At 49.8% G+C, this 25,566-nt stretch overlaps 1 protein-coding gene and 1 long non-coding RNA gene across 4 annotated transcripts in view; one reads left to right on the plus strand and one right to left on the minus strand.

Moving 5' to 3' along the window:
• The window catches only part of LOC141584668 (uncharacterized), a 54,916-nt gene extending 53,751 nt beyond the window's left edge, over positions 1-1,165 (minus strand). For both annotated transcript variants that reach the window (XR_012517857.1, XR_012517856.1), the window contains exon 1: positions 1,003-1,165. This is a non-coding gene — a long non-coding RNA (uncharacterized LOC141584668). The remainder of the gene's footprint in view (positions 1-1,002) is intronic.
• Positions 1,166-1,303: 138 nt separating this feature from the next.
• Positions 1,304-25,566, plus strand: part of SYNM (synemin) — a 31,124-nt gene continuing 6,861 nt past the window's right edge. Inside the window, exons 1-3 of one of the 2 annotated variants that reach the window (XM_039480026.2) lie at positions 1,304-2,234; positions 10,123-10,247; positions 23,383-23,453. In XM_039480026.2, coding sequence (XP_039335960.2) covers positions 1,425-2,234; positions 10,123-10,247; positions 23,383-23,453 — 1,006 coding nt within the window. In that variant the 5' untranslated portion in view covers positions 1,304-1,424. The remainder of the gene's footprint in view (positions 2,235-10,122; positions 10,248-23,382; positions 23,454-25,566) is intronic. The other variant, XM_010351270.3, reaches the window with a different exon arrangement.

Raw genomic sequence — 25,566 nt, forward strand, 5'->3', positions numbered from 1 at the left:
TTAGATGTCTAGAAAGTTCTGTACTTGGAACACTTCACGGTCTAAGTTTTCACTGTAAATGAAAAATTCATATTGGAAAATGGAATGTACTGTGAAGGTAGTTTGTATAAGGACAACTGGAACTCTAGTCAACTGACATCAAGAGAAGTATTTTGCACATCAAAATACTGGCAAATGTATATATACTTACGTTTCAAGTTGAAAAGATTATTTAGTTTGGGCGTGGTGGCTCATGCCTGTAATCCCAGCATTTTGGAAGGCCTAGATGGGCGGATCACCTGAGGTCAGGAGTTCGAGACCAGTCTGACCAACATGGAGAAATCCCATCTCTACTAAAAATACAAAAAAAAAGAAAGAAAAGAAAGAAAAAGAAAAATTAGCGTGGTGTGGAGGCACACGCCTGTAATCCCAGCTACTTAGGAGGCTGAGGCAGGAGAACCACTTAAACCAGGAAGGCGGGAGGTTGCAGTGAGCCGAGATCATGCCATTGCACTCCAGCCTGGGCAACAAGAGTGAAACTCTGTCTCAAAAAAAAAAGTATGTAATGCATGTGCATATGCAACATATATATACCTACATATGTGTATATATATATGCACACACACACACACATATACACATATATACACACACATATGAGATGGGGTCTCACTCTGTCGCCCAGGCTGGAGTGGAGTGGGACGATCAGGCTCACTGCAGCCTCACATTCCTGGGTTCAAGTGATCCTTCTGCCTCAGCCTCCCAGGTAGCAGGTGTGCCACCACCAGCTAGGCTAATTTTTTTTTTTTTTTTTTTGGTGGGGACAGGGTCTATGTTGCTCAGGCTGGTCTCGAACTCCTGGTTTCAAGGGATCCTCCCATCTCGGCCTCCCAAAGTGCTGGGATTATAGGTGTAAGTCACCGCGCCTGGCCGATATAATTCTAAAAAAAAAAGACGCCCCCCTCTCCGCCCCCGCCAATCTCCAGGGCCTCGGACGAGAAGTCTCTCGTAAATGGTCATTACCTCAGCAACTCCATAGGCTTCTATCTCCAACCACGAACGCCAGGACTCTCGTACACTGCGGGCACGCGTGACGGGGCAGCAGCAGGGAGCCCTCTCCGACGTCCCTTCTCTGAGCCCAGCGGGGCAAGCCCGCGACCCGCCAGCTGTTCCCCGACTGCTCGCGCCAACTACCCGCCGCCGCCAGGGTGCGGCAGGGGGCGGTGTCCGGCCGCCGAGGCCGCGCCGGGCCGCGCCCTGATTGGCTGGAGGTCGCGGTCCGCGCCCAGTCCGCCCGCCCCGTCCGCTAAGTGCCCGGGCTCGCCCGCTCCCGCCCCACTCTGCGGGCCTCCGGGGCGGCGGCGGGGCCTGGGCGTTGTGGCTGAGGGGACAAGACCAGGGCAGAAGGGAGCCGGCCGGCCGCGAGAGCCCGCACTCCTGGCAAGATGCTGTCCTGGCGGCTGCAGACGGGCCCCGAGAAGGCCGAGCTGCAGGAGCTCAACGCCCGGCTCTATGACTACGTATGCCGGGTGCGGGAGCTGGAGCGCGAAAACCTGCTCCTGGAGGAGGAGCTGCGCGGCCGGCGCGGGCGACAGGGCCTGTGGGCCGAGGGGCAGGCCCGCTGCGCCGAGGAGGCGCGCAGCTTGCGGCAGCAGCTGGAAGAGCTGAGCGGGGCCACTGCGCTGGCGGAGGGCGAGCGGGACGCGCTGAGGCGCGAGCTGCGGGAGCTGCAGCGCCTGGATGCGGAGGAGCGCGCCGCCCGCGGCCGCCTGGACGCCGAGCTGGGCGCGCAGCGGCGAGAGCTGCAGGAGGCGCTGGGCGCGCGCGCCGCCCTCGAGGCGTTGCTCGGCCGGTTGGAGGCCGAGCGCCGCGGCCTCGACGCGGCCCACGACCGCGACGTTCGGGAGTTGCGCGAGCGCGCCGCCCGCCTGACCATGCACTTCCGCGCCCGCGCCACAGGCCCCGCCGCGCCCCCGCCGCGCCTGCGGGAGGTGCGCGACAGCTACGCGCTGCTGGTGGCGGAGTCGTGGCGGGAGACGGTGCAGCTGTACGAGGACGAGGTGCGGGAGCTGGAGGAGGCGCTGCGGCGTGGCCAGGAGAGCCGGCTCCAGGCGGAGGAAGAGACGCGGCTGTGCGCGCAGGAGGTCGAGGCGCTGCGGCGCGAGGCGCTCGGGCTGGAGCAGCTGCGCGCGCGGCTGGAGGACGAGCTGCTGCGGATGCGCGAGGAGTACGGGCTGCAGGCGGAGGAGCGGCAGGTCCGTGCGCGGGAACGGCGCCCTGACCCCACACCCTCTGCCCCCCCCCGGCACCCTGCCCTTGACAGGGTGGGGCAGCGGCCCCTTCACCAGGGCGCGGCGCCGAAGACCCGCCCAGAAGGTGCCCGAAAGGCCTGGGCACCCGGGCTCGGTCCGCTAGTCCAACGACTCAGCGGGCGAGCGACGTGCGGCAGGTCCCAGTGGATGGCCCTGTCCCCGTCCGGGGGTTAGGTGGCAGCTGCTTTAGCTCTTGATGCGCGTGACTGGGCGCATCCCGATAGTTGAACCTGTTAGCGCTAGGTTTTCCTTCCGTTTCCCGAGCTTCGTAGACCCAGATCTAAGAGTCAACCAAGAACCCTCTCTCACTTCCACAAGTGACGGCTCACAGTAGCCCCGTTGTCTATAGTTCTCCTCAGGGGAAAACCCAAATTAATTTCCAAACGGTTTTTATTTTGCCAATATGATTTCCCAGTTGGAAGCCGCAGTTGTGGCTCACTGGGCGGCTGCCTTGTTTGATGTTGGGAGGGGCAGGAACTGTAATGCAGAAAAGAGCTTAATCGGAGATGTTATGATCACAGCACCCGCTGACGTCAGATCTCTGCGTAGTGCAAGAGTTGTGGGAAAGTGGGTCCCTTTGGCAGGACGTTATTACAAGTGCAGCGTGATATAAACAGTTACCATTTCAGAGATGCACACCCTCTGACACAGGCAGGGTGGTACCTGTGGCTGATGTCAACTATGCCCAATCCAGTCCTAGCGTTTGGCCCCTGCCCTGCCCAGCCTCAGCCAGAGCTGGAAATATTCCCAAATCACGTGATCTGTAATTCTCAGGACAGTTGGAAATAACATCTGCACAATTTCACAAATATTTTAAGAGTATGGTTTGCAGCTGTGAGTTAAAGATTGAGACAGTGACTTTTTAAAATTAGAAGTGAGAGGTGAGGGTTGTGGTATGGAATGACGGGGTGATACGACAGGTGACCACAGATCGGCAAATACCCATTGATTCTCCCTGGGTCCCCAGCACTGCGCTAGACTGTCGGTATTCAAAGAGCTTGAGGCTAGATGGGAAATCATAGAAAGCAATATGTACTAAATTGGGATTTAATCTTTTGAGTTGTGGATTTTGTTTGGCTTCTGTCTCCTAATTTTTCAAAGTGTTCTCCTGGGACTTTCCCATAGCTAAAGTAGGGACAGGGACTGACCCACCGTGTGCCGATTTCCACTTGAGGGCACTTGCGTCCCCTCGAAATGACACTGGCCAGGAGTCTGAGTTCCGCCTGTGCCCCTCATTGAGTGAAAGTTAAAAAGTGCCTTAATGTGGCATTCATGGAGGTTTAACCAGTGGTTATTGTGACTCTCCAAAAACGAGTGTCAAACCAGCTTCCCAGGGGACCCCTTTGTAGGGAACCCTCACTACCGACCCAGGGGCCTGGGCTGTGCACGCAGGTTTAGAAAGTGCTGCTTTGAGTCATGCTGTGTGGACCAACTCCTCACCATGCGTTAGCAGTCACAGTTCACTTGGCACATTTCAGACCTTGAAACTCTGGTGCCAGTGTTCTGTCTTAGAGGCAAAGCCCTTCCCCCCACATTGAAATCTTCAGTGGAACCCCTAATCTGAGACAGATGAAAGCAGAGTTCTCCTGACTGGAGGAGAGGTGGGAACTTGGAAGTGCAGGTAAGATCCTGTCCAGCTCTCCTTTGACATAGGGACTCCAGGACCCACCGGGGAAATGCTTTTCCTGAGGTCACACCTGCCCTGGGCCTGGGACCCCACTCTCAGCTTCCAGTCCCTGTTCCTGCTCTAGCTATGGCAAAACACCAGGAGAACACGTTCAAAAGTGAGGAGGCGGAAGCCGAACAAAACCCATGACTCAAAAGATTAAATCCCGATTTAGTACCATACTGCTTTCTTGATTTCCCATCTAGCTTCTAGCTTTTTGAATACCAAAGGTCTAGCTCAGTGCTGGGGCCAGGGAGAATCAACAGGAATTTGCCAATCATCTGTGGACACCGGTCACGTAACCCCAGTCATTCCAGTGATACCTCTCTCTTGTTGGAATTTGCTGCTTTTTCCTAAAACCAAAGAGTGAGGAAAATGTCAGTAAGGACCTGGGTTTTTGTTTTTTTTGTGTGTGTGTGTATGTATGTTTTGAGACAGTCTTGCTCTGTTGCCCAGGCTCAAGTACAGTGGCTGATCTTGGCTCACTGCAACCTCCGCCTCCTGGGTTCAAGTGATTCTCATGCCTCACCCTCCCAAGTATCTGGCATTACAGGCACCAGCACCATGCCTGTTTGATTTTTGTATTTTTACTAGAGACAGGGTTTCACCATGTTAGCCAGGCTGGTCTTGAACTCCTGACCTCAGGTGATTTGCCTGCCTTGGCCTCCTACAGTGCTGAGATTACAGGTGTGTACCCTCTGTGCCCAGCTGTTTTTTTTTTTTCCAGTTTAAATTTGCAGAGGTTTTATTGTACTAAATATTACCCGTCACTACCTTGTTTATATCCTGAATCTTCCCTCAGTTAACTTAAGACAATCCCATTTCAAGTTGCATTCCAGAAGATTCAGCATCAGTCACAGAGATGCTAGGAAGTACGTGAAGGAGTAAGTATTGATGATTTAGCCTCAAGCCTGCAATTTTTTTCACATTCTGTAGAAGCTTACTCTGGGGAAACTGAAAAAAATCCTCAAAATGGGTTTAACTAGTATATGGTAATAAATGTCTTATTACTAAGAGTTAGCCTTTAGCAAGTGCTTCTTGTGTGCCAGGTACCACAGATGCCCTTCACAAGTATTCACTGTCAGTGTCCACACCAGTGTCAGAAAGTGGGTACTAATATTAGCCTCATTGTACAGAGGAGGAAACTGAGTCACAAAGGTCACCTGATTAGTAAGTAGTGAAGCCAGGGTTCAACTCAAGCTGTGGTGCCTCAGCAGCTGACCACTGGGCCACAGTTCCTCTCTTTTGTCTCTTCCATCAGAGAGTGAAACCTTTAACCAGTATTCCTGCCTTCATAGCATCATGATAATTGCTTTTCCTAAGGGCTGGCCCGAGATACTCTGCTGATTTCCAGTCCTAAAATGCTTTTAGACCCCTCCAGCTGGCTGATGTCAGAATAGTTTTGGCATTAAAACTATTTTCTTTTCTTTCTTTCTTTCTGTGTTCCATGTGCTTTAGTGCCCCCTTCGCTGGAGGCAGGAGCTGGAGTCGGTGGAGGGTATCCCCTCATTGTGCCCAGCTCTCCTTGCCTCTGGCCATCTTCTGTGGGTCACAGGGCAAGATTGCTAGGATTCTGCTTTGGGGGAAGCTGGTCCTTCCCGGATGGCCAGCATGCCTTCTCTGTATGAGGCGATAATCGTTGGCCTGCCTCGGGTCTGGCCTCAGATTTGCCTGCGCAGTTTGCTGAACTGATACCCAAGTTCCCAAATGTGATCTAGATCATGGAAAGCCTGAGTAACACACCCAGGCTGCAGGAGGGGGCTTTAGAAAACACTGGAAGACATCTGTAATAGGGTAAAGACCAGTGTTACCCTGCCAACACTGAGAGTTTTGCTTATGAGAGTGAGCCCTTAGCTTCCAAGGCTGTTTGGAAAAGGCTTCCAAGACCCGAAAACATGATTGAATGAAAACTTTCTGTAGATGGGAAGGTGGGGTGGGATTAGGGTGGGGTTAGTGGAGGGTCCGTGCTCTACAGCTGTCCTGCTTGGCCCTGAATTCCGACTCTGCCACTCTTTGGGCAGGTGAAGTTGTTTAACCTCTCTGTAATTCAGTTTCCCCCTTTGTGAAATACTGGCTGTATCTCCCAAGGTGTATACAGTTGGTTCATTAGTTCATCTCACAGCCATTGAGCATTTAGCGTATGAAGCTCAGTTCTTCATGGCTGGAGATTCAGCAGTGAAAAATGCCACATATAACAAGGAAAGTCTCTTGACCTGAGAAGCCTTCAGGTGGAAACAACGCATGTTTTTTTGGGGATGCCTCAGCCAGGCTGCCGGGGTGGCTAAGGCATGGTAAGCATGGGTGCTCTAGGACTTGGGCTTTTAATCCATTAGAAGTTTTGAGCAGAGGAGAGTAGGGACCTCGCTGTGTCTTAATGGAATCACTGATGCTGCTGTTTTTAAAGTAGACTGAGTGGGTGTAGGAACACCTAACAAGACTATTGCAGTAATCCAGGCAGGAAGTGCTGGAGGCTTGGACCAGGGGTCTCAGAGGGGGACCTGCCTTGAAGTGGAAACAAATAGGGTTTGCTGCCGGATTGGATGTGGTGGGAGAGGGAGAAATCACAGTGGACTCTGGGGCTTGTGGCCTGAGCAACTGGAAGAAGGGGGTAGCCTTTACTGCAGGACATTGGTTAGGACGGGCCTGCATGGGAGATTAGTTCAGTGAGCATGTGTTCAGTTTGAGATGCTTCTTAAGATACTCACCAAGGATCGTAAAATATAAGTTGAGTTCAGGGTGCTATCTAGGCTGGAGCTATAAATATTTCATTGGCAAAAAAATTCATGCTTATTGTTGTGAATACACTTAAATTTTTTGTCTGAATGAAGTTATCACAGTATTTAAATTCCCCGGAGCTCTACCATTCAGGATTGCAAATGACTGTGACACTTGTGAACGGTTCCACAGCCACACTCCATGAGCGGTAGCTCAGGTTTGGCTAAGAGAAAGTGAAATCTTTTGATTCTGACATCAGCATGCCTTCCCTGCTATGCAGCAAGATTTCATCATCTGTTGTGAGGCTGCCCAAAAGTTCTCTAAATAGCAGCAAAAGGGTGACCTCTCTCCCATGCTTTTGTAGCATTAGGTGAAACTGCGTCTAGCGTCCTGTGTCTGAGGCTCCAGTGCCCCTGTCCTGACCCACAGCTTGCAGACTGGCAAAGCAGAGCCCAAGTCTGAAGTTTTATTTAACAGCTGGATTGGTTGTGATTCCTTCACTATTGGGAGTCAGTGAAGTCTTATGTTTCTGCTTATAAACATCAACTAATTTTCCTTTGACAATTTAGGAAGCGCTGACTCACATAGAAATGTGATTAAAACTATACTTATTCCAACTTAAACACAGTTTGATTTTCCTCTTTATATTTTTTGGGGTGCAGAACTATTCTGTGTCTTCTGGGAGGAGAATCTTCCTGCACACTCCTTTGATGTGACTGGGGTTTCTTGACCTGCTCAGGAGGTTTGTGGTTGGAGAACTACATCGTATTTTTTTTTTCTAGGCAGTTTAACAACATTTGAACTTCTTTATAAGGAATAAATTACTATAAATTTTTAATTTGTAATATTTATGTCAAATTTCCTATAGTAGAAAGGGCACTCATACACATACATACATACATGCATACATACAGCCCATCTCATATGAGAACCTCATACCTGAATTTGTATGTCCACTAAAACAGGGGAACGTAGGATTTTTAACACTGAGACTTAATGATAGAATGTGTGAATGTCGGGCTGGGCACGGTGGCTCAAGCCTGTAATCCCAGCACTTTGGGAGGCCGAGGCGGGTGGATCACGAGGTCAAGAGATTGAGACCATCCTGGTCAACATGGTGAAACCCCATCTCTACTAAAAATACAAAAAATTAGCTGGGCGTGGTGGCGTGTGCCTGTAATCCCAGCTACTCAGGAGGCTGAGGCAGGAGAATTGCCTGAACCCAGGAGGCGGAGGTTGCGGTGAGCCGAGATTGCGCCATTGCACTCCAGCCTGGGTAACAAGAGTGAAACTCTGCCTCAAAAAAAAAAAAAAAAAAAAAGAATGTGTGAATGTCATGGCTAAATTGTGGCAGTGCTGTCACTTACATGAAGACTGGCAGTTGCTCTGCTGTGGTGAGCTTCTCTGTTTATAATGCCAGCTGTGGGATCTGTTAACGTTATCCACCCAGGGACCTAAGTCAGTGATTTTTAAATTTACATCTTTGCTTTAAAAGCTAAGGGGTTTTTGATTTTAGTACCTTTCATATTCTAAGGGAACCTAACAACAGTCACCTTCATAGAAATAAAACGGTTATGAAAAGTGGACATATTTATTGGCTGATGATGCATTTTAAAAAATGATAAATTCCAGCTGGGTGTGGTGGCTCATGCTTGTAATTCCAGCACATTGGGAGGCCAAGGCAGGAGGATCACCTGAGGTCAGGAGTTTCAGACCATCCTGGCCAACATGGTGAAACACTGTCTCAACTGAAAATACAAAAATTAGCTGGGAGTGGTGGTAGGTGCCTGTAGTCCCAGATACTTGGGAGGCTGACGCAGGAGAATCGCTTGAACCTGGGAGGTTCCAGGCTGCAGTGAGCTGAGATTGTGCCACTGCACTCCAGTCTGGGCAACAAGTGAGACTCCCTCTCAAAAAGCAAAGAAGAAAACAAAAAGACAAATTCCATGTGTGATCTTAGTAGAGTTCATTCCTTGTTTTCACAAACATATTTATGGTGGACCCTCAGCGTCTTGCCGGGTGCCTTTGGTGAAGGGATTCCAGTAGCAATGAACATAATACTCCCTCTCCTAGTAGACTTACAGTTTTTGACTTCTACAAAGATAAATGGTTATGGTCTGGCTTAGTTTAGTTAATTATGCTCCAAAATAATGCAACTTCCCATTACAAACCAGAAGCTAAAAGTGTATGGACTTATTTCAGTGTTAAAATACTTGTTTGGTTAATTGTTCCCCAGAGTAACTAACAACTAGGGAGAAAACAAAACTGTAAATTGGTGCAGCTGAAGCCCATGTGTTATATTAAGTAGAAGATACCGTGGGCTTCAAATAGTACATTTTGAGAAGGTAATATGATCTTGATCATTTCATCTTAAATGGAACAGAGCAGCGACGTGCTGTGTGACTTGTATGTGGAGGGCACTGGTCTAGGACTGGGATTCAGAAGGCTGCAGCATCTCCCAGCCAGGTAGAGGGGCAGGCGGGAGGACCCAGCCAGGGGTGAGAGGAGCCGTGAGGAGCGACCAGGATGCCCTTAATAGCTGCGTTGTGCAAGTACAGTCCAAAAAGAAGATTTATTTGTTTTTATGTATTTATTTTTTTGACACAGAGTCTTGCTCTGTTGCTCAGGATGGAGTGCACAATCTCGGCTTACTGCAACCTCTGCCTCCTGAGTTGAAGTAATTCCTGTGCCTCAGCCTCCAGAGTAGCTGGGATTACAGGCCCATGTCACCATGCCTGGCTAATTTTTGTGTTTTTAGTAGAGACAGGGTTTCGCCATATTGGCTAGGCTGGTCTTGAACTCTTGACCTCAAGTGATCTGCCTTCCTCATCCTCCCAAAGAATTGGGATTACAGGCATGAGCCACTGCGCTTGGCCCCAAAAGAAGTTTTATATCTGAGTTCGTATTTTGTCATTTATGCCCAGGGTGCATTTCTCCTCAGATGATCTTAGAGTAGCTTTTCTAAGTGAAACAAAACTCTATCAGTTTACCTGCTTATTATTGGAGAAATCATGACTTGGGGGAATTCATTCCAGTTCACATCTGAGTGACTTATGTTTCAAATTTTGTAAAACCCCTGATTTCTAGTCTTGCCTTATTTTCCCTAGGATCTTAGTGGCTAATTTGAGGTATTGGCTTTCCTAAGCAGACTGATGTCTGAATGGTAGAGGTGACTTGAATAAACTCCTAAGTATTCATTACTAATAGAGAGTCTGAACGGAGAAGCCAATGTCTTATCAAAATCTTCATCTGCAGTAAAAAAACTTCCATATGGAAGAGATACAACATTGGAAACTATCCCTGCAAGTGACTGCATGTTGAATAACCCTGGATGTTTTTCAGTTCTGTTAATAATCCTGGTCTGTTTTTATGTCCTAAACTGTCAGTACCTTCAGTTTGAGCCAGTAAAGCTCCAGTTCTCCAATCTAAAAGTCCGTCTATTCTCTTTAGAGAGTCATTGACTGCCTGGAGGATGAGAAGGCGACCCTCACCTTGGCCATGGCTGACTGGCTGCGGGACTATCAGGACCTCCTGCAGGTGAAGACTGGCCTCAGCCTGGAGGTGGCAACCTACCGGTAAGGATGCTGTGCTGAGTTGGCCTTGATGAAGCCATGGGGGTGTGACTTGTACATGAAGGAAACTGGTCTAGGGACCATAGCTTCCGTGGATTCTCTGTGGCTTTGTGACGAGCAGAGAGCAGACTTTGGCATGGCCAGGCAAGGAGTCGAAGGCCAAAAGGAGGAGGAAGAGTAGGGGCTTGCCTAGGTCACTGAGCATGTGTCCCCAGAATGGGAGTAGCTGAGCCTTGCACCCTTACCTAGTGTCTGTGTGTTCTGGGCACTCCTGAAGAGCTTTACACATGTCAACATGTTGGATCATAGGAACTAGAGACTGTGTTTAAAGATGAACAGACTTTTCTCAGAAAAGTTACAGAGCTGGGAAGTGGAGGGCTAGGATGTATTAGTGTGTTTTCACACCACTATAAAGATATTACCTGAGACTGGGCAATTTATAAAGGAAAGAGGTTTAATTGACTTGCAGTTCCACAGGGTTGGGAGGCCTCAGGAAACTTACAATCATGGTGGAAGGTGAAGGAGAAGCAAGAACCTTCACAAGGTGGCAGGAGAGAGTGAGCTCAGGGGAAACTGCCACTTTTAAAGCATCAGATCTCATGAGAACTCAGTCGCTATCATGAGAACAGCATGGAGAAAAATCACCCCCATGATCCAATCACCTCCCACCAGGTCCCTCTGTCGAAACATGGGGATTACAGTTCGAGATGAGGTTTGGGTGGAGACACAGAGCCACACCACGTCACAGTATTCAGATCCAGGACGTCTGTGTCTATCTGCCTGTTGATTGTTGCTTTGAATCCCAGGGCTCTGATGCCACCCTCTGTGGGTTTGGCTTTGAAGAACTGCATCTATTCCAAGAGATTAGCATGGTGCATGGTGATGTAGGGCAGCTGGCTTTATTTATCAAGATGTTGACTTGAGTTCAAGGTAACCAACTCTGATGAAAAGGTCAGAGAGTGCTCCAAGGGGCTGGGTGCTGGGCGGGGCTGGGTGCTGGACAGGGCAGAGAATACAGTCTGGTTCCCCTGGGTGTGGCTTTTGGGCCAGTAGAACAGTGCTCTTCCCCTTCTTGGCATCACCCCTCCCTTCCCCTGGTGCCAGTGGGTCTTTGACTGAGGTGGTACCCCTTATTTCCTGGAAACTCTCATGCTCAGGACTGCTATGGAGGAGCCAGGAGCTATGAAACTTAAAATGGAAGGAATTTTAGAGACCCAGGTACCCCACTTGCAAGAATGGTAACAATAGCCAGCTTTATGGATCCCTTACTGCCTGCCAGACATGGTGCTAAGTTCTTTGCTGCTGTTCTCTGCTCCGAGTCAAACTCTGAGGTGGGCAGCACTCTGCCCTCTTAGAGGTGAGAGAGGCGTGGAGGTTGGGGCTGCAGGCTGGTGAGGAGCAGAGCCAACTGGGTCTGGTGCCAGCTCTGTGGCGTACCCACCAAGCCATGTAAAAAGGATGCAGTGCCTGCTCCATTCCCAGGATTGTAGAGCATGTGTCAGTGGAGGGTGTGAGCAAGCTGTGGAAACAGCTTTGGCAAAAGAGTCAAAGACCTGGTTGTCAAAGCCATGTTCCAGTGGCTTCTCCTTAACAGGTGGGGTGGTGGGAGGGTTAAACCTGGAGAGGTTAAGAAGGGCACCAGCTCCCCTGGTGAGGGATAGAGCAGGGACCATCCCCAGGCCTAGTTTAGCACGTCTTGTAGGCTGCCTCTGCAATCTTCTAATCATGATTTTTTTTTTTTTTCCTGAGATGGAGTCTCTGTCACCCAGGCTGGAGTGCAGCAACCTCTGCCTCCCAGGTTCAAGCAGTTCTCCTGTCTCAGCCTCTCAAGTAGCTGGGACTACAGGTACCTGCCTCCATGCCTGGCTACTTGTTATATTTTTTGTAGAGACAGGGTTTCACCATGTTTGTCAGGTTGGTCTCGAACTCCTGACCTCAGGTGATCCACCTGCTTTGGCCTCCCAGAGTGCTGGAATATAGGTGTGAGCCACCGTGCCTGGCCCTGATCATGATTTTTTGCTCTAAGGATATCAAGGTGGCCTGAATTGCTTTGATGTCTATTAAAAGGGTATCTGGCTGGTAGGTGCTTGTAGTTCACATTGCAGCCTGGGCAAGCCTGACTGTCTTTATTGTCTGGAAGACTTACATCTGCCAGGGTTCATCCCAGCCCTCACTCCCATCAGTGAAGAGGGAGCAGCTCTATCAGGCAGCCCCTGGCCTAGACCCCAGGAGGCTGCTAAGGGATGAGGCCTTCCCAGGGGCATGGCAGTCCTTGGAGGAGCCTCGGCCTAGTTGAAGGATGAATTGAGATGTCGTCCTGCGGCTAAGGCCATGAGGACCTTTCTGATTCCACTGTTCGAGAGGCTTGCTGAGCTGAGGGGCTGGTGGCCAGGGCTCAGAGAAAGGGAAAGATGCACTCCAGCCTGACCTTCCCAAGCTCCATTCTTGGCATTCTCCTTGGAAATCTTGTGAGGTGAACAGTTGCAAAATTAAATTGTTAGGCCATAGAAACACCTGTTGAGTTATATGACCTAAAGTGTAATATGGAAGACTTGAAAACACTCAGGCTTCATTTGGGGGAAGAAAGCATTAATCAGGAAGTTTTCATTTGTGAATGACAGAAACTCTCCTCAGACTGCCTCAAGTCAAAAAAGAATTTATTACTCATATACCTGAAAGTCCTGTGCTGGTCTACTCTGTTATGAAGGAATACCTGAGACTGGATAGTTTGTAAAGAAAAGAGGTTTATTTTGTCTCACATTTCTGCAGGCTGTATAGGAAGCACAGTGCTCTCATGTGCTCCTGGCGCAGCCTCAGGAAGCTTACAGTCACAGTGGAATGTGAAGGGGGAGCAGGCGTGTCACATGGCAAGGGAGTGAGCAAGAGAGAGTGGGGAGGTGTGGGGTTTTTTTTTAGACGGAGTCTCGCTCTGTTGCCCAGGCTGGAGTGCAGTGGTGCAATCTCAGCTCACTGCAATCTCTGCCTCCCACGTTCAAGCAATTCTACTGCCTCAGCCTCCTGAGTAGCTGGGATTACAGGCACACACAACCACACCTGGCTAATTTTTGTATTTTTAGTAGAGACGGGGTTTTACCGTATTGGTCAGGCTGGTGTCGAACTCCTGACCTTGTGATCCACCCGCCTTGACTTCCCGAAGTGTTGGGATTACAGGCGTGAGCCGCTGCACCCAGCAGGTGCTGGGTTCTTTTAAACAACCAGATCTCATATGGACTCATAGAGTGAGAATGAACTTATTATCATGAGGACAGCACTAAGCCATTCATGAGTGATCCACCCCCATAACCCGGACACCTTCCACCAGGCTCCACCTTCAACACGGAGGTCACATTACAACATGAGATTTGGAGAAGACACACATCCAAACCATATCACATCCTTAGTTTCAGGTCCAGATGGGTGGATGGTCTCTCTCTTCTGGATTCTTCTCACTATGTGGCTGGACAGGTCTCCAGGAGCTCCAGACTTAGGGCCACCCAGCCTCATACCCACCGTCAAAGGAGGGGACCTCTTTCCTTTTGGACTCTGGCTCTTTCAGGTTATGTTCCTGCCTCTGAACCCATCACTGGCTAGAGGAACGAAGGGCTCTAGAGCTTTGGGGTGGGGGTCCAGCCTCTTATGAGTCACATGAACTGAGACTGGGGTGGTGGGAGTTACCCAAATCAGGCCTTCTTCTAAGACAGATGCCAGGCAGGCCTGGAAAGCTGACCTCTGTGTCTGTGTTAGGTAATGCCCATGCCAGATGAATCTTCCCTGCAGGGCAGATGGAATTTTGTGTTTTCTTTCAGTAATAGTTCTCTGAGTTAGAATCAGGAGACTTCTTCTGTGCCTTATCTCTCTGGGATTTTGAGCTCCTTCCTTCCCTACTTTGTCCTGCCCACTGTTCTTCATCCTGAAAAGCCCGTGTAAACATGGGCTTCCTGTCTGAGAGTCCGGGGCCTGCCTTTTTGCTAGGGTATTCACAACCCCACCGGCCAACTTTTCCAGGGCATTGATCGAGAGCCGTTTCTGCTTGCTGTCAGCAGCCTGTCAGACAGGACAGAGTTTATTTTGTCTGTCTATTGCTGGCATTTCCCTAACCCAATTATGGATTGACGTGGCCATCTCCTGGGAATGGAGGAGCTATTAATGCTTTCAGGGAAGCGAGTGCTGGATTCCATGGTACCTCTTTCTGCTGTCCAAATTTGCATGGGGAAAGTGAGGACCCCTGTCAGGAACCTGCCTGCCCAGCCCTGCCGGGAGGATCACTGAGGCCTTCTGCCTCTGTGCTCCAGTTTAGTCTCAGAGATGACCATTGACGGAAAAGATGTTGAACCCATTCTTTCGTAAAAGCCAAAAACGTAGCATTTTTGAAAATGACCAGTGCATGTGTGGAAGACAAACCCTCCTCGATGGGAGCTGTTCTCAGTCTGCACTGCTCCGATTCTGAGGACAGGTGTGCAGTTCCTATTCGTGTCAGTGCATGGGCGCTCTTCTGACCCTTCTTTCACTGAAGTGCCCATTTGATCTCTGCAAACCTTGACCCACCTGTGGTGGTCATTGCCCTAGAATTGCTGAGTGGACACTCACCATTCTGTGGCTCATTGGTTCTCATTCACATTTAAGGGAAGGGACTGTGGCTGTTTAATGCTTGAAGCACATTTTGCTGGGATTTGTCCATTGTCCAAGGACTCTCAAGTGTACCAAGTGTACTGAACACTGCCCAGCCCAGATATTTGGCCCTTCTAGGTGACCATCACAGGGAAGGAGCAACATTAATCACAAAATAATGCGATTGTATACTTGTAATTTCCAAAGAGACATGGAATTTATAAATAAATATATAATTTAATAAAGTAAACATAAAATTAAAACAAAGCAAACCTCAAAGAGTCTAAGACTGGATGTTTGCCTTAGGCCAGTGCATGGCCAGGGAAGCTGCTGGCACCTCGCCTGGAAGGTGAAGATGAGATCGAGACCTTTGAGCATCCTAGGACATGCAGCACCGTCCTGCCCTTTCCTCATGCATTGTGGGTGGCAGTGAGCGGGAGCCTGGGGCTGGGCTTAGGGCTGTGGATACTGAGAAGAGAGGAGACACACCCTGCCTGCAGCTGGCTCCAGGCTGTACTAGCTCTTGTCTCCTGTCAAGAGTAGCTGTAGTTGTGTGGGCGTGGAGGTACTGATCCATGTGCTCCATGATCACAGGGTCTTGCCTGGAGTGTGCCTTTTATTGCATTAGTAGCAGAGTGGCAATGGAAAGATGCTCAGAGACAGGGAGGGACCGCACCCTGGAATCTCCCAAGGCTCAAGATTCTGATTAGATTAGTGGCAGGTGGAACCAGCATAGTGGTTTTCAACCTCTCCAGATGATTGTGAGGTGCCACCAGGGTAGAGAATCCCTGGTCCAGGGCCTCACTGCTCATAGGACCGCAGCGTGCACATTGGGAGGCACTACAAGTTTGTTAGGAATGCAGAATCTTGGGCCTGTCCAGACATACTGGACCAAAGTTGGCTTTGCAACAAAATTCCAGGTGATTTGTGCACACACTACTGTTGGCAAAGTGGCTCAGGGGCAGGTAAATCTAGGCCCTCTCACTCCTGGAGGATAAGACAAAGGATGGATTGATGGAGGCGAGGGGAAGCAGTCACAGTGGGAGACGGGGCTTATGCCAGGATCCACACGTCAGTCTCGTCTGTTTGCAGTTGCATGTGGCAGTCCCCTTAGAGCTGTATTGGGCCTGTCTGAGGTCACAGAATCCTGTGATGCCACCTGGAGAGACCACACTTCAGAGAAGGTAGTGACTTGGTTGGACAGAATTTGAAGCTCTGAACACCGCAGATGAGCAACACAACTCATTCCTTTAAATCCTGTTTTGCAGAATCATGTCAAAACGAATAGTCTATCTAGTTTTCCCAACATTTTGTTACAAGAATCTTCAAACATAAGAAAAGTTCAAAGAATCATGAATCAGCATTTAGGTTCTCCAGTGAACATTTAACTACATTTGCTTTATCTCATGACCGTCCACCCCTGTATTATCACTTGTCTTACTTTTTGATGCATCCAAAGTAGGTGCCGTCACCTCTGATCATTAATGGGTAACGGAGTGACAGCTGCCTTCCGTTTAGTACCTACCATGTGCTAAGTGCTTTGTAGACAGTAGCTCCAATTTTTATAGCTTCAACAAAGAAGCATGTTTTCCATGTGATGAAACCCAGGTTCAAAGAGGTTATTTAAAAGGCTACACAGCTCATAACTGGAGAGCCCGAGATTTTAACCTCAGCCTTAAACCAGGGCTGTTCCCTCCATGCCCTGCTGAGTGTGGAATTAGAAAGGAGGCTGGATGGGGCTGGGCGGTGGCTCACACCTATAATCTCAGCACTTGGGAGGCCGAGGCAGGTGGATCACGAGGTCAGGAGTTCGAGACCAACGTGGCCAACATAGTGAAACCCTGTCTCTACTAAAAATACAAAAAATTAGCCATGTGTGGTAGCGGGCATCTGTAATCCCAGCTACTTGGGAGGCTGAGGCAGAAGAATCCTACTTGAACCCAGGAGGTGGAGGTTGCAGGGAGCAGAAATCGCACCATTGCATTCCAGCCTGGGCGACAGGACAAGACTCTGTCTCAAAAAAAAAAAAAAGAGAGAGAGGCTTGATATACTGGGATGCTGGGCAGATGATGGTACAGACCTAGTTCCTGTGCTCAGGTTTAGGCTGATGATGGGTTGGGTGCAGTGGGAGGGAGGCCGATGAGGCATGCCATGCTTGATTCTTGTAGGAAGAAAAGCTGGAAATGACCCTTTTGGAAAGGGTTTTCCAGGCAGAGGGAATGGCCAGGGGAGGCCCTGAGAACTGAGCTAGCATGGTATTTGTGACAGTGCCAGTCCCTGGGCAGCTGGTTTTGGGGAGGTCTGTCTTGGAGGGCCATGTGTGATGGATGGGTAAGAGCCACACCTGCCTTCAGCCTGCTCCAGAGACACTTAGTATGCCAGATATGATGCTGGGTGGGGGGCTGCGAAGATATAGCCAGCATGTTGAGGAACATGGGCTGTGGACGAGGCAGCATGGATCTGGGGAGCGTGCGACATGGCAGGGAACCCAAAGGGCCACAAAAGACACTCCAGCACGTCTGGAGATGGGGAGGGAGTTGTGAGAATCGGGGGAGGCTTCCAGAGGGATTTGAGGTTGAGGAGGGTCTTGAAAGAAGGGGAAATTTGAGCAGACACAGAGGAGAGAGGACGGTAGGGGGCAGCGTGGCAGGAGGGACACAGTATGTTGAGGTAAAAAGTCAAGCATGTTACAATAATAGAATGCACGTTCCTAGGAGCTCGTGTCGATGCTTCACTGCCACCTAACAGGGACAGCTATCCACGGGTCACCGCTGGATGGAGCACTTCAGACCAAGGTGATGAGATTTGCAAAGGGAGGTGGGGTTTGGGCCTTTGGGTGGTAGGGGAAGTAGGCAGATGGGAAGTAGGCAGATGGGAATTGGACTGGCAGAAAGGAACCAAGAAGGAGCTCCAGGTGGGCAAGTTTGGATAAGAGAATAAGTTGAGGGAAGAACAGAGGACTGGGAATGAGTCAAAGTACAGGGGCCTTGAATGCTGGGAAGCCACAGTGGGGCTTTCTTTGGCATGTGGGGGCAGTCCCCGGGCCAGCAGCGTGGTGGCAGTAGACGGTGCTGGGGAGGCAGCTGCAGGCAGAGTGCAGGAGGTCTGTGGTGCTGGGGTGGATGGAGTGTCTGGGTGGCTGCATGGAGGCTCCTGGAGTTTCCTGCAGTCACTGGCACCCAGGTGATGCAGGCCTGCAGGAGGTGGCTGTGGCAGGAGGGAGGAGCCCGAGGGCCTGAGAGATAGGAAAGGATGAGACACATGCCGCTGTCACTCACTGCAGCCTAGCAGAGTCCGGAAAGCAGGTGCTTGTGAATAATCAGATGATATTGATGGTAAGATGGTGAAAACCGTAGCAATATCCACAACCTGCAGCTTCCCAAACCCTCCCTGCCGACGTGAAGATCTGGTCCAGATTCTGCAGACTGAGGACTTACAGAAGCACAGATAGAAAATAGAGCCCAGTCTTCAGCACTGGGCTCTTAGAAAACACAGTCTTTCAAAAAAGATACTCAATATTGAAACAAGAAATGCAAGAATCCCCAGGAATGGACAGTGCAGAAACCACGAAACTGAAGGATGCAGAAACTGTGTGCGTGACATGAGGCCCATCCTGGCTTTCGGGCTGGAAGACAGACAATGCGGGCTCTGTTAGAATCCTAAAAGAGGCTTTTGTGTTGTGTTTTGGGGGATGAAAGATATGATAATTGTTCTAAATTTCACCTGAAAGGAAAAAGTGGAAAGCTGGGTCAGAATGATTTTTCAGTAGAAAAATCCCGAAGGAAGTCTGACCTCGCCAGATATGAAAATGTAATGCAGAGATTTATTTACTGCCTGGGATGTTTAAGGCAAAAGTCCTTTTAAAAGGTTAGGTTAGAAACAACAACGTCAACAAATACTGTGTGTGCCGGGAAGGGCCTGGGAAGCTTCCTGCTTCTCTCTGAGCCCAGTTGGCAGAAACAGCATGTTTTAGTGGAGGAAAATCTGATGTGGTCTCTGGTTTCCATGTAGACTGCTAGTATAGCAACACAGAGGATTCCTGACGTATACATCTCATCATTCTAATGATGTTTTTGATTGCTCCATTATTTTTTAGGCCACCTGTACCTTTTCCTGTTCAAAGGAAAAATGTTTCTTAGGGGTTTCCTCAAGGTTTTGCAGAAGTACATTTTGTTTTTTTTAAGTTAGATCCCACCTTTTTTGGGAAGACTTATAAAAATGTGTGAACACTAAGACTTACCTGATTACTAGAGAAAATACTTGAAGTCAATAAAATACTGTAGTTTTAAGAATAGGGCTGGGCATGGTGGGTCACCCCTGTAATCCTAGGACTTTGGGAGGAGGCTGAGGTGGGCAGACGGCTAGAGCCCAGGAGTTGGAGACCAGCCTGGGCAACATGGTGAAATCCCATCTCTACAAACAATACAAAAACAATTAGCCAGGCGTGGCACACGCCTGCAGTCCCAGCTACTCAGGATGCTGAGGTGGGAGGATCCCCTAAGCCCGGAGGCAGAGGTTGCAGTGAGCCGAGATGGCACCACTGCACTCCAGCCCGTGCAGCAGAGCAAGATCCTGTCTCTGAATAAATAAACTGAATACATAATTGAAAGCATCAGCCAGTACCTTTGGTTGCTGGTCAAATAAACAAATCAATATTTAGTTAACCATAAAATATAGGTGATCCACAATTCCTTCCCTTCTTGACCCAGTTTAGTTACCTGGAAATCAGTTTTCTTTGGGGGATATAGAAGGAGGTGGTGATGATGTGATCACTGATGTTTATTGAGCTCTTATTCTGTGATAGCCATGGTTCTGAGAACCTTCTGTTTCTTGATTAATTCCTACTACAAACCTGTGCATTGTCTCCATTTCAGAAATGGGGAAACTGAGTCACAGTGGGGTTGAATGGCCTGCCAGGGTCACAGAACTAGGAAGTGGCAGGCCCCGGATTTGAATGCAGACAACCTGACTCCAGAGCTTTGTCCTGCACGTTCTCTCTGTTTTATGAGTAACGTTTGTCTCTGTTGATCATCTGATTCTTTTTTTCAATCTCTAGTATTGACCTAGAGATGGCTCTGGGATGTGATTGAATACCAACCCCAGAAGGGATGCCCAGAAATGGCCCAGCACTGTCATGTCACCTCTGTGTTATCCCTCCTGTGAAGTCAGTGGTTATCTCGCCTTTCCCGTTTGGGTGGCATTGCTGGTCATGGGAATGGAACCTGGCTGTCTCCCCTCCACCCCCTTTCATTCTGTTCCCTGGTCTTCCTGGTGACTGACCGGCCATGGGCCTCCTCTGGGGTGACCCAGGCAGTGCCTCTCCCCTGTGTGGAGCTTGGCTGCCTTGGGCACAGTGAGGAGCCGAGGGAGGCGGTTCTGCAGCTCCTGCTCCAGCTCCGGAGCCTCCCTCACTTGTCCGTCATTCTCCACCTGCTGTCTGCTAGGAAGCACCGTGTGAACTCACAGGCCCTGGCCCAGGCCCGGCAGCCTCCCGCACAGGTGCGGCTTCTGGGAACATCCTGACAGTGCCCCCCTCACTCTCGCCCTCATTTATGGGGCCGCACAAAGTGGTGGCCTTGTGCCTGCAGTGCTGAATCACGGTGGAAATGTTCAGAAATTCCATTAGGGTAATCTATCCCAGACGGAGAGCCCTGCCTTGGGGCCTGCTCAGGGCGCCCGGGTGGCCCATTAGGGACTGGCGCCCGGCCAGAGGCCACATTACCGCCGGCTTCTGCACTGTGGATTTGTCTCGGGCTCCTTAATGAGGCCAGGGACTTGAGTTTTCTTACACATTTGCTTATTTTCCTGCTTAAGGGACCACCAACCTGTGGAGCTGTGTGAAATGCCCACAATAGCCCATGACTCAGGGGATTGGCATTTCTCACAGTCCCCGAGGCTTGGGGGCAGATTTCCTCCACCGCTCTCAAAATAACCAGGTTTGATTGCAGCCTCAGAGAACATGCTACCCGTTTCTTAAAGTGGTACGAACGTATTTGTTAAAAATGTTCCCTCACAGAGCTTTAGAGGAAATCATTGTTTACGGCGTCTCCTTGGTGTCTTGTTGATTCCTTCGCCAGATAGTCCTGAGGCTGTCGGAGGAAGCGGGGAGGCCGTGGCTGCCACTGGGCCGGCTGTGCTACACGAAGCATGAACTCAATGGCTGGTGCCCAGCCTAGTGCTCACGGGTAGTAAAGGTGGCATGTGTCTCTGCCTGCTAGGATCCAGCCATTGAGAGGGGACACAGGTGAGGCTGTGTCCTTTTCTGTGTTCTTCTCCAGCAGGAGCTTCTTACTCTCACAAGAGAGCTCTGCAGCACCATTTTGGATGAAATTACTAAGAAAATTGACTCATTAATACGGCCTGGAGGGCCTGTCTGCGTGCTTTCTGAAATTTGTATGCAATACCATGGTCTCTGCCCTCACTAGGAGGCCTAGTGGGGTCACAGCGGAGGGGCCGAGAGCTCAGGCTGCCTGGGTTTGCATTTTTCTCTTTACTGGTGAGCTGTGTGCCCTGGACCAAGATGCTGTCTCTGCGCCCCAGCCTTCTCAGCTGTGCAGTGAGGATGCAGCTGTAGGCCCTGCGTTTGGAGTGGCTGGGACTGCATAAGTTACAGACATGACAGTGACCATGGTGCCTGGTGCTCAGTGTCAGCCAGGGATGGTAAAGGCCTAGGAAGGGGAAGCTGTGGGGCTATGTCTTGTCCCCTGAAGTGGGCCAGAAGCCCCACGCAGGGCTGGCTCCTGTCTTGTGTACCTCAGAGTCCTGAACTCTATGAAGCTTTGGTGATGCTTTGGAATTCTCCTGGAAGAGCAGCAGAGCTATTCCCCTTGGATGGGGCGGTGGGGAGACATATTTTTCTCCAGGCAGCAATGTACCTTCTGTTCTAACTTGGGCAGCTCAAGGGAGAGGTCCGGTGGTGCCTGAGGCTCGCAGCTGAGCCTGGCTGGGATCTGAACTAGACCAGGACCTGAACTAAAACCTGGTTTTCCTCCCCATACCGTGCTCTGGTTCCTCAACTGTAGGATGCCACCCCTTCTGCTGCTGTCGTCCTTGGATGCAGACCCTTGGAACCTGGCTTTTACCCTGAACGTTCCTCTGATTATACAGACCTCAGAACTTTCTCAGCAGTGGAAGCTGTTTGTGTTTCTGGATCCTAAAATGCTTGGTCATGAGGGTGTGGGATTAAGGGGTTGGTGTCCTGTTTCCTGGCTTCTGCCCTGAGCGAAGGGCTGGAGCTCTGGACTCTGGCCCCTGGACATCCCCTGTCCACACACAGTGCTCTGCAGTCACTGTCTGAGCAGATCTGCTGGGTGCACCTCTGGGAGAGCGCCTCATGCTTCCTTTCTTCCAGCTGCCCACAAGGTTCTCACGTTCATGGGCTCACCATGTTGAAATGGATGGAAATACAACTCAATGAGGTTTGCCCAAGCTGTCAAGCCCCTGCTTAGGTGTGGGTGCCCTGCCCCATTTTTGTGCCCAGCTCTCAGCAGTAAGATCAACATTTCCCAGTGGGCTCTGGTTCTGGATGCCCTTTGCCATGTGCCGTGTATTTCTTGGAACCAGAGTTAGTGACTTCACATGTTGCTCTAGCAACTGAGAAACTGTTGCATCCAGAACTAACAGCAGCCCAAGGGGGGTCTCCATGAGTGACTGGCTGGACAGGCATCCTGGTGCTAAGCCCCTCAGGCTGGGTCGGCTGGGACCACTCTCTCTTAAGCTCTGGGATCCGAAGCAGTAGACATGAACAGCCTAATGAAACTGTAATTTTAGAATTTGGGAGCAGACATAGTCAAAGAAATCACTTAGTTCGGTACTTTTCACCATTTTATCAAAGGAGATAACAAGATGCCAATTTGGATGCAGTGAGGCCCCTCCTGGGGTGGCGTTGGGAGGGTGCTGCTGACGAGGAGCGCTTTAGCACTACCTTTTCCATCTGCCTGCTTTCTGCTTTCTGCCATCTCCAGGATGACCCCCTGGAACGTAGTTTGAAACCACAGAAGCAGTTTGGCTGCCTTACAAGTGTCAGTCCCTGCTCTGCTCCTCCTGAGTCTCCTGCAAGCTGCCCCCCAAGCGGTGACTCCAGGAAGACCCCAGTGGGGATGTAGCTGCTCTGGGGCCCTCTAGCCAGGAGTGACGTGCCATGCCTGGGGCCCACATCTTTCCAGTGCCCACTCGCTCCTGCTCCTTTTCACCCTGGATGAGAAAGCTTTCTAGAAGGGCTTGGCTCTCCAGTACTGCCAAAGCCCTAGCCTGGTCATTTTGTTCGCTGGGCTGGAATGGGTTGAGCACCATGCTGGGCACCAGCGATGTGCTAGTGAGCAGAGCAAGCAGCGTGGCCCAGGTCTGCTGAGCCTGGTTGGTGGGCTTGCTAGCCCTGTGGGGCAACCTTGCCGAAGCCACCTCTTTAGGTAGAGGTCCTAAACCATGTGACACTATGGACATTGGCCACATACCATATAATATGTTTTATTATAGGCACTTCTTACTCTTCCATTTCCTAATAAATTATCTTTTAAAATTATTTTTACAGGGCCTTACTGGAAGGAGAAAGTAATCCAGAGATAGTGGTCTGGGCTGAGCACGCTGAAAACATGCCATCAGGTAAATAAAAGCTAACTATTTAACTTAGCTTTAAGCATCTGAACTGTTTATTCTGTGGTTAGGTAGTAAAGTACCATCATCTGGACGAACGGGTTAGATGTGGTGTTCAGATAACAGGAGTTCATCTCTCATTTAAGTACCAAATAGATTTTAGTGTAGTGTGGCATAATTTCAGTTATGTGAATGAGAATGTTTGGGATAAACTTGGTTCCTCCCTTGACAGGATGCAGGAGTGGAAGGGGCTGATGGCAATGGGCAGTGTGGGGGCAACAAGGGGTGCACGTGGACTTGAGTTTCACATCCTTGGAAGGGGAACTCCTTCCATTTCCAGACCAAGGGGTTATGGTTGTTACACCTGTAGAGGGAGGTAAGGCCTTGGAGGGCTGGCCGGCAACACTCCAGAACCTGCTACCCTAACAGGGAAGAGAGGTGGGAGTGGTTGCATTGTTTTCACCACCATAGGTTGGTGTGGGCAGGTCAGGAGCCTCAAGACAGGGCCCATCCTTCCTGTGGCTGCAGAACTGACATAAGAGAATTAATGTGCATTAGAAAGACCCTAAGAACCTGAGGCATAACTTGTTTTTTTTTTTAGACAGAGTTTTGCTCTTGTTACCCAGGCTGGAGTGCAATGGCGCAATCTCGGCTCACCGCAACCTCCGCCTCCTGGGTTCAGGCAATTCTCCTGCCTCAGCCTCCTGAGTAGCTGGGATTACAGGCACGGGCCACCATGCCCAGCTAATTTTTTTTGTATTTTTAGTAGAGACGGGGTTTCACCATGTTGACCAGGATGGTCTCGATCTCTCGACCTCGTGATCCACCCGCCTCGGCCTCCCAAAATGCTGGGATTACAGGCTTGAGCCACCGTGCCCAGCCCATGACTTGTTTTTTAACCTTTTAAAGCTTTGTAGAATCTTAAAGAGCTCTGGCTAAGCCAGGGTAGATTAAATTACATATAGAATGTGAGCTCACTCCTGCAGCATGGTTTTAGTCTTCATTGTTCCCTTAGGCACCTCATGGATTTGACAGGTCACTGGGTTGAGAATAATATTTGGGTTCTAATCATGTAAAACTGGAAGGGATCTGGTCTTAGACAACATGCAGCGACTTTCCTTTCTAATTTTGAAAGTAAGTTTGAAGAAAGCAAAGATGTTCATGGAGGGGTAGGCACTGATCAGCCTACCTGGCATCAGTTAACATATGACATCTACAAAACAAGAAGAATTAACTCCCCAGATTTCAAGGTTTACTTAGTTACCTAAATTTGTAACCTGTGAATACTTAAGTTTAGACATACATGTAACCTAGAGAGAGGGGAGAAGGAAGAAAAGGGCCCAGGAGCTCCCAGAAAGACCAACAGCCTAAGCCAGGGCCTTGCTCAGATTTTACCAGTTGTGATTTTGGAGCCAAGGGAGAGCACGTGGAGGGACTGACAGCTGCTGCTGTCAGCTTGTTTCATTTATTTGTTATTTTTCAAGCTTCTTGAAGGAAATGGAGAACTTCATGTTTGTAAACTAAATGGATTTTGGCAATTGCATATTATGCCAAAAGCTTTAGAATAAAACTTATCAGTTGTGAATTCTTTTATTAGACTTTGAGCTTCCAGATAGTTCCGTTCTGTTGAATGAATGTGCAGGTAAATTCCTAGATAGTGAATTTATCATTACTTATTAGTGTGCTTGTGTTTCTTTTGTAATATTGCATAAAATAATGTTGGCCCCTTGCTCACTAGCTGACAGGCCTAAACCCAGCCTGTAATCTTCCAGATTTCCTGTTGAATCTTAATTATAAATGAGATGGTTCCTGCACTGTTTCCTAGGGTTCATCTTCTGGGACTTCTCAGTTGACCTGAAAAAAGGAGCTTTGTAGAAAATGTCCTGGCCTGGTCCCTTTCCTGTATTTTGGAATCTGTCCAAAGAAGGCCTCTGGCCTTGGCTGCCGTAAGGGAGAGAGAAGGCCCTGTCTCCACTGATCCAGCTAGGGTGTGGGTGGACACTGGGGCCCTCGGCATGGACGGTGCTCCTGCTTACGTTCTAACTGCCCGCTGCCATTCCTGAAGAGCACTTTACCTTGCTGGGGTTTGCACCCCCCAAAGGGTAGCACTCTCTGCAAACAG

Source organism: Saimiri boliviensis, chromosome 5 (assembly GCF_048565385.1).
Source record: "Saimiri boliviensis isolate mSaiBol1 chromosome 5, mSaiBol1.pri, whole genome shotgun sequence".
NCBI classification, from domain to species: Eukaryota; Metazoa; Chordata; class Mammalia; order Primates; family Cebidae; genus Saimiri; species Saimiri boliviensis.